This window comes from Nicotiana tabacum, chromosome 22, assembly GCF_000715075.1.
Source record: "Nicotiana tabacum cultivar K326 chromosome 22, ASM71507v2, whole genome shotgun sequence".
In the NCBI taxonomy this organism is placed as follows: Eukaryota; Viridiplantae; Streptophyta; class Magnoliopsida; order Solanales; family Solanaceae; genus Nicotiana; species Nicotiana tabacum.
The window spans coordinates 21,882,232-21,891,929 of NC_134101.1; the positions used below are offsets into that span (position 1 = coordinate 21,882,232).

At 38.6% G+C, this 9,698-nt stretch overlaps 1 protein-coding gene across 1 annotated transcript; it reads left to right on the forward strand.

Annotated features, from left to right (window-relative positions):
• Positions 1-6,407: 6,407 nt before the first annotated feature.
• LOC107832248 (outer envelope pore protein 24, chloroplastic-like) lies at positions 6,408-9,159 on the forward strand. Its single transcript, XM_016660069.2, has 3 exons — positions 6,408-6,783; positions 7,287-7,646; positions 8,928-9,159. Exons 1-3 carry the CDS (start codon positions 6,583-6,585, stop codon positions 9,021-9,023), a joined length of 657 nt encoding a protein of 218 aa, XP_016515555.1. The 5' UTR covers positions 6,408-6,582; the 3' UTR covers positions 9,024-9,159.
• Positions 9,160-9,698: the final 539 nt, after the last annotated feature.

Here is a 9,698-nt window from a genome sequence, read left to right on the forward strand (position 1 = left end):
TGGTATGTTTTCTGTTATTATTAATTATATAACTGTAACTTAGTGTTCTGTAGTTTATATTTTATCCGTTGTGCAGGCTATTGGCCTACATATAGTCTACCAGATGGGACTACATATGCAGCAGTATACCAGCGAGGGAGCGGCCGTTTTGCACGATTACGGCCGGTAGGTTGCAGAGGTGGCTGCCCGGACACTGCAGCGAGCTTGAGAGGATCAGCGCTTGGGACACGACCCTGCTTATGTGGCGCCAGAACAGTACCAGCGAGGTAGGGGTGTCACACGAGGTAGGGTTGTCCCTTGAGGTGGGGGTGCCCTACGAGGCAGGGCTGCCCCTCGAGGTAGGGGTGCCCCACGAGGCAGGGTTGCCGCACAGGGTCGTGGTGAGCGGAGAGGAGGTGGTCCCCGGCAAGGGGGCGTTGTGGCCCCTGTTGATGATGTTGATGCTGATCTGCTGGGTGACCTACATGAGCCGGACGAGCATCCCACCAGCATGTCGTCATACAACCTTGGGATGCAGCTCACTCCAGGGACTTCGCAGGTGACCCCGTCAGGTCCATTATTGATCACGGGCACGGACCTTACCGGAGAGGATGGGGAAGCATACTTCCCAGGCTCATCGACCGCTGCTGAGGATCAACCGACCCGAGATTTGGATAGTGGGCGTCGGCTGAGTTATAGCTCATCATCACAAGCGCATGTATGTTTTTATTCGTATTAAATTTAAATTTGTTTTTTCTTTTCTCATTTATTTTCCATAACTTTATTAATTTTCTTATTAAGGCTTCATCCCCGCCCGTCACGGAGGCCCATTTGTGCGATGCTGACATGGCTACGACGGATGATTATATTCAGGAGCCCGACGAGACCATGGTAAGACAATTTAAATTGTTGTGACTTAATATATACTTTCCTATACTGAGCTGACTTATTCTTCGGTAGGTTTCTACTAGACCGAGGGCCCCTTCTACCGATCCTACCAGCACCACTGATGATCATGCTGCAACACATCCTGCTATAAAGAGGCATCGTGATGAGGATGATCCTGATAGCATAGCTGGGCGGGATGGGATGCGCCTCAGGCCAGCGACTGCATTGAAGCACACAGGTTGTGGGACACATTGATTTTTTTTTCGGAGTATTTTATGTAAGTATTATTTTATGTAAATAATAACAACAATTTTTTATGTTTACATAATATGCGCAATATGTTTTTATTTTCCCGTTCCTTCTTTATTTTAATACTACAACACAAACACAAAACATAACAACTTAACATAATTTAAATTCAGTACAACTAATGAAAATATATAAAACGGGAAACATAAAGATAAAGTAGTACACTCAATACATACATGTCATTATTTAGTCACTGCCGCCCATTATTCTCTGCTCTAACCACTTAAATTTCTCTTCCATCTTATTTTTTTCTAATTCTGCCTCTTTCAATTTCTCCTTCAACTACGCATTTTCTCGTTTATATTCTTTTTCATATTCACACTGTTTTAAGGTCAAATCATAAAGATACTGCAAAGATTTTTTGTAGCATTCGTGCTTACAGGGTTCATCAATCCATACCTCAATATTACAAAAAAGTTCGTCGGGAACCCTATAAAACTTGTTCACACACATCCAGTATCGGCGACCAACTTCACCATCATCCCAACAGTCATTCATCATATATTTTTTGCCGCACTGTCACCTTGGTACATAAAGGCATTCAGACATTTGTAAAAACGTAAAAAACCTTGCTTTTATGGAAAGTTCTGCTATTGGTTATTGTTAAGCGCAGAAAATAACTAGAATGCACCCGTTATTTATTGACAAGGCAACACACATAACGTAGTCTTTTCCGCTATATATATATATATATATTCACATAACATAGTATTTAACCGCGCTATATATATTCACATAACGTAGTATTTAACCGCGCTATGCTTTGCGTGTTAAAGATTCTTTCGGATACAAAATAACTTTTTCTCAGACGCGCAGCTTTTCAGTTCGACAAGACAATACACATAACGTAGTATTTAACCGCGCTATATATATTCACATAATGTAGTATTTAACCGCTCTATATATATTCACATAACGTAGTATTTAACCGCGCTATATATATTCATATAACGTAGTATTTAACCGCGCTATATGTATTCACATATTTATCAAAAATCTACCTTTAACTTAACTATTTTTGAACTATATTTATCAACAATACTATTTTGATTATATGAACGGGAGGGAGAAATACATTAATTCACTTAATTGGAAAATGTTAATTATCAATAAGATTTAACAACAATGGAACATAATTTTATTTGATACATCTTGCAACATAAACAAAACAACTACTTATTAAAACATAAACTCATTGATAGTTGGGCACATTAGAAGAACACCCACCACGAGCTTGATTACCACCGCCAACCAAACCAGTCGAAGGACATTTTTGACGGTCGTATCCTGTTTGCGAGCATATACTACATTTGCGTGCATAAACGGTATAGCTAACATCCATTTGGTTCCGTATACGCGTTCTCTTATGTACCTGTATTCGACGCAAATAGTCCTTGTTACATACCATTTTAAATGGTTCCGGCGGCCAATAATGCTCAGCACCCACTGGCTGCAACTGCCCACTATAGGTGTTTAAGTAAGCAACAACACTATATTGTTTATCAACTTAGTTGGTTGGCCCTAAACCTGTATGTTGAAAGCACCTGATGGCATGTGAGCACGGCATGTGGTAGATGGACCATTTCCCACAAGAGCATAACCTTCTAGATTTATTTATGGTATGTACATTATTCCCCCGGTTTTGATGGATAGTGGTGCAAACTTCAAAAATATTTCTGTCGTGATCATACTACAAAAATGAATTCCAATGTGCTCGCCACATGCATTTCTCAAATCTCTTCATCGGCAGTGGCATAAATTTAACACCCATTTCCATCAATGACGTTGCAGCTGCAGCCCTTTCAACAAACCTCTCCGCCATGTGCTTGAACGACATCTGCACCATGGCAGTGACATGCAATCCTCTTGCCGACTTCAACAACCCGTTGAAAGACTCTGACACATTTGTAGTCAGAATTCCCCATCTTCTTCCACCATCTGCATGCAAAGTCCATTTGTGAAGCTCATGTCGCATCAACCAATGATAGGCTCTCTCGTCTTCCTGCCTGATAGATTCCATGTGCCTTCGGAATTTATGCTCTTGGTGGTCTGTTGCTGCCATCCACATCAAATCATGCAGATCCTTGTTAGGATGTGCCTTTTGGAAATTGGTCTTAAAGTGCCTCACACAGTAACGGTGGTAGGCATAAGGTTCTTGCCATGCAGGCAAGTTCTCTACAAAATTTAAGATACCACCATACCGATTAGATATTAGACAAATGTCGGAATGCTGTTTGACAACGTGCTCTTTCAAATAGTTCAAAAACAGTATCTACGTCTTTTGGCTTTCATTGGCACAAATAGCAAAAGCTAGAGGGAATATTTGTCTATTAGCATCTACTACAACGGCTATCAACAGCTTGATATCATACTTTCCATAGACATGAGTGACGTCTATGGATATTACCGTCCGGCAATGCGGAAAATCATCAATTACTGGTTTAAATGCCCAGAACACATAATTGAATATATATTCTGGTTTTCCCAGACTCCGCTCAAGCTTTCATTCAACAACCGTCCTGGGGTTAAAGTGTTGCAGTGCGGCCATGTACTTGGGTAGAGCTGCAAACGACTTATCCCATTTACCATAAACAATTTCAAACGTACGTTTGTGCCCGAGAAATGCCTTTCTTTTGGTAATGGTATGGCCATATTCCTGGTGGACTAATGTAATGTACTCTTTGATTTTATACCTTATGGATACTTCAAGGTGTGGAATAAGAACAAGAGAAATCAAGTCAATATCCAAGTTGTAGTGATTCCCATTGAATGTGTCCATTTCACATATGTGGGTGGGAATGTATTTACCCACTTGCCACAAACCTATTTTCTTCTTGCTCGCACGCAGCATCCAATGACAACCCGTAAACCATCTGCGGCAAACAACCTTGTATACCTCCGTAGTTGACTCCCATACCCTCATCTCACAACACTCTTTTACGTTGTGCATTTTTGCCGCCCTGCTTAGGCACACTTTATCAGGAAAAAGCATGCCCTTTGCCAGCACCATTGGTCTAGAATCATCCTACATTGCTGTCCGAATTTCATCAAAATCCCTTATGAGAGCATCCACATCCGGCATACTTGGCAAGTTATCAAGGTAGGGAATCTTCCTTGAATGAAACGGCACTTGGGACTCGTACACTCTTGGTCTAACGGGGGGGTGGAGCATACTCCTTCATCAAATCAGGTCCTTCATTCTCTTCCTCCTCATCACCATCCTCACGAGGGAAGGTTGTGTCGTCTCCGGAATCATCGACATTGTTGTCATAATCACTGTTCTCTTCCTCACTTTGTGCATCTGCCAGATACCGATTTAATATGTCGTCTTCGGGCAATTGAGTGAGGACAGGTGGTTCAACTTGCTCGTTTTTACTGCACAAACAACAAAATAATAAGCTACTGAAATTAATAAATACTTTCCATATAGCTGTATCACTTCACTTACAAGTCTAACGTGTTGACATTCCTTGATGGACATTATCCTGTTGGTGATGACTCCCGGATGGACCACCATGATCCAACACACCAGAACTACGCATATTCCAACTGGGCGTGGGTTCATAACTTGTAAAAGTCATATCTGGCCGGTACCCCATGTAAAATATATGAGTGTTAATACAAATTCAATACAACAAAAATATACATCGTAACACTAAGGAAAGTTGAAGTTTACCACTCGTCTTGTAGATTATGTAAAGCAGGAGAGAAATTATTTTCTCGCTCCTCATTCGCCCGTGGTGATAAGTTTAAATCACGGCAAACTCTTTCATTCGGAACCTGTCCGGCAAAAACTGTTCCAGAATAACCACTCGATGACTGAGGATTATCCCTACTATGCGCAACCTCATTATTGCGAACGTCTTCGACCTTGGCGTACATTTCCAACATTTTTATCACAAGAAATTCCAGGTATTCATCCGGAGTCCTCAAAAAATCCCTCAAAGTTTCATCATCGTCGATGTTAAACTCAGCATAACAAGCAACCCCTTGCGGAGTGACGGAATACGGATATCTTCCGGTTACTTTAAGGTTCACCGAACATTTTCTCACACTCATTTTATTACATAACAACGATACCAATCTACCGTACTCCATTGTAAGTGGCAACTTAACATGACACTGTGGAGATAAACTATAGCTCACAGAGTTATTCGCCACCACAACCTCACCTCCCCCTCCCCCAATATAATGAAACCCTTACTTTTCGCTCTCCAGACATTATGAAAAAATGCTTGAGAATTTAACAAGAAGAAAAATTTGAACAAGAGTTAGGAATATTTTTGAATGGATTTTTGTAAAATCCTAACGCCTTTAAATAAGGCAATGCCTCGGGGGGCTGATTTTTTTTAGGTATAGCGCTCTTTTAAAGAGCGCTATACCATTTGAATTATTGTTATGTCAGTTAAACGTATGTGACTTATTTGTGGGCTCACAAAACGGGTATAGCGCGGTTATATACCGCGCTATGCATAGCTGTCTTATCAGTCTTGTATAGCGCGGTTTACAGTGGCGTTATATATATATATAGCGCTCTTTTAAAGAGCGCTACACTTTAACGGCCAAAACTCCGTTAAAATATTGCGCTCTTTAAAAGAACACTATATATAGAAATGTTACTCTTTTTTTTAAACACACATTTCCGTCACACTTGTCCAAAAAAACCACAAATGGGTTATGGAATCTAGATTTGTGTCATATCAAAGAGGAATCTTGACAGACTTACCTTGATCAGTCTGAGTTTTGATTGGTTAAGTTCAACATTAACCATGAAATGAATGAACTTCACGTGTTCAGATTTTTTAAGAACAAAATATCTCTTTTATTATTAAAAATAATATTAATAATATAATTTTTCCTAAAGGCGACTTCTACTATGTCATGTCAAATCTGCGTGAAATAAAGAAATTTATCCTCTCTTATAAGGAAATTTAAAAAATAATCGTGAAATCTCATCTAATACTAATATTTAATCACTAACTAATCTAAAATCTAAAAATAAGTTATAAATTATGGTTCTATCTCAATGCAGAACAAAGGGAACATTTAAAAGATTAGTAGAACTATAAAGTACCAGATAAGAATATACAAGTCCCAAGGATTAATAGGATTAAATCACTTCTCAAATTATCTATAGTTTAAATACTCTAAGGTTGGAGCTTTATAATATTATCTAAAAGATTAATAAATCATAGTATTCAATTTCAAACGGAGTAATTTAGAATGTCGAGGCACAAAATCTATTTAATGAATAGAGTTTTTGGCCTTACCCTCATTACTTCCACTAAAAATCCACTCAAAACCCTCGGCCCCAACGCTTCCCTGGCTCTCAGCCTTTTCCGCCGAGCTTCTGCCTTCCATTCTAGGCTATTTTAGGCTATTCTAGAATTCGTCGTCGGACGGAGGATGATTAGCGCTTCTCTTAGAGGACGTTATGACAGTGACGTCAGCGGCGCCATTGGCACTGTCACCGTTGACGGCGGCGCTGTCAAGCTTAAAGCTAACATGACCGATGCCACCTTCGTCAATGGTCCTTCCTTAGAAGGTCTTTCTCTCTCCCTTGAAAAACCTGGCTCTTTCCTTATCGACTATGACGTCCCCAAAAAGGTATAGCATTTCTCACCTACTTTCTCAGTTTCAATTTGTTTGCCAATTTTAGTGTATCCAAAGTCAATCAAACTAATTTTCTCCAAGTTTGCAGATTTGAAGTTTAGATAATTGGAAACTAAATATTAAATGATTAGAAACTATATGAAAAGTAGGGTAAGATGCAATTCTCCTCGTGTCAAAATAGTAAAAAGATACATATTAAGATGTTAATCGAATTTCACTTATTAGTCTGAAATCTCGAGAAATGAAAAGTACTACAGTCAAAGTTTTGGGCTTTTAACACATCTGCCTAGCCAAAAATATTTAAAGTCGCTAGCCAATATACATATATTATATACTAATTATATATAATATATACATTCTGTCGGCAATCTTTTTGAGCGCGCAGCTATGTAAGTTAATTTCTCAACAAAAAAAAGTAGGACAGAGAGTGTGCATAGCAAAATTAGTATCCAAATTTCCTACTAGAAAGTGATGAGATTTATTTTCTTTTTGTATAGGATGTGCATTTTCAATTTATGAATACTGTGAGGGTTTTAGAAAAACCATTGAACTTTACGTATAAACATTGGAGGGGAGATAACAGAACTGCATTGGATGGGACGCTGATGATTGACTCAGCTAACAAGTTATCGGCTAATTATGTATTTGATTCTGGTAACTGCAAGTTAAAGTATAGTTACGTGCATAGGGGATTGACTACTTTCGAGCCAAGCTATGATTTTGCCAAAAATTCGTGGGACGTCTCTGTGTCACAGCGGGTTTATGAGGACGATGTGGTCAAGGCTTCGTATCAAAGTTCAAGCAAGATTTTGGGGCTGGAATGGTCTAGGAATTCCAGTTTAAGTAGAGGGTTTAAGGTACTGTACTATTCCAGTTTTGACTTGCGCATTGTAGTGGTAATGAATGCGGTTCTGTCCTCTCATCGAACTAATGGAATTTTTTCTATTAAGATCCCTTTCGAGTTTAATTCTTAAGGCATGAGAATTGCTAACACCAAATGAAGATGAATAGTTTCTTGAAGTGGATTATTTCCCAGTATATCTTTTGGTTATGTTTTCGACTTGTTATGTGAATTCACATTTCTAGCTAACATCTTCTGTTTCTGAAATTGAAAGTCATTCAAGCTTAGCAGCTCAATTTTCATGTTGTGACTTGATCCTTTAATTAGTTTTGAAAATCTAATTGAATGTGGAACTAGATTTAAACTTAATAACTACCCTACAATTGGACTAGAATAAAAGCATCCTTTAGCTCAATTCATTCCATCCTTCTCTATTGTTAAGTAGACTGATACACAATATTTCAACATTCCGTTAATGTTTTTTGTTTCCTGATTTATTGTGGCTAAATTCAAAGACCTAACTGACCATCACCTCCATAACGACCTGGCAGTTCAATGCAATTGGCTCCATGTGTTGTGTTTAACAATTTAGTATTATCTTATAATTGTAATTATTATGATAGAATTGTTGTGGGAGTTATAAATGAAAAATATGGTTGTTACAAAATTAATTTTGTGGTTACCACACCACACTTGAATAATTCCTACTGTATAACTAGGCTTCAGTGGTAGCGATTCTACAATAAGTCATATTGTTAGTTTCTTTTCTGTTTATTATTATTAAAATTTAATACTAGTTCCATACACAACACCATGCATGTACTTGAAACACGAGACATTTAGTTCTTTGTGTGATTTGGTCCATGATATTGTGCGCCTTCCCCCTCTCTTGTCAAACATGTAGCGTCTTTTGGTTTGGCTTATTTATCAAGTAGGGAAAGCAAAAGGCAAACAGGCCTCATGTTTTGCATGATACTACTTTTTTGCACCTTCTGGTTTTGACACTAAAAGTGATCTCCGAAATTATACCACCATTTGGTCTTGACAAGTCAACTTTTTATAGTATTGATATTGCCTTATATCTTTCTCTTAGCTATATAATAATGTGGTTAACCTGCCTTATTATGTTGTGATATGCTGATGTTCTATTCACTATCTAATTGTGTGTGTGTGTATATGAAGTAGAATTTGCATACACTAGGACTCTTCTGCTTTAAAATATAGCTCTGTTCATTGCATGTTAAATTTCATTTTGGAAATCCGTTACTAATGTGTGGTTTCTCTTTTTGTTTACTAGATCTCTGCGTCTGTGAATCTGGCAGAAAACTCAAAGTTTCCAACATTAAGTGCTGAGAGTAGGTTGAATTTTGATATGCAGCTTGTAAACCTCTGAGAGATTATACTTCAGGTGCCACATTTGGGCCAGCTTGGTCACGCATACTGTTTTTGAAATGAATCGAAAAAGAAAGTAGTTGTCCTCTCATTTGAATATTTCTCCATTAACGAATAACAACCCTAATTTTTGCGTCTACATAGCTGAAATTACATGACTTAGCAGCATTCAAATTCCGCATATTGATACATTTCAATGAACTGGCGGGAGAGGGATATACTTTTATTAGTGCAACTAGATCACCTCCTTTCTTATTTGTTGGTACGACATCTTACTTGCCAGAGATATAGTTTCTTTAGAGCAGACAATCAATCTGAAGCATTGGTAACGCACCATACTTTTGCTTAACGCTGGACGCGATCCTTTCACCGGCAGAATATCTGTGACTAGTTTATGAGGTCGAATGGCATGAGTATGAGCTTTTACCGGATCGTGTATCTGTTATATATATAGCTACCCCTTCTTGCTTTGATTGCCCTGTATCTGTTTAAAATGAGCGGGTACTCTTAGCAAGGCAGGAGGTTAAGCCATTAAGGTTATGCCAACTTGTGAGTATATCATTAGAATTCTTTGGACGGCTGATCTATAAACTCAAGTTGACTTGGAAGGTCTTTGGAATCAGCTTATAATTAGAACTCGCGAGCATCAGCTCATGCTCATCCGTACTGTTAGGAC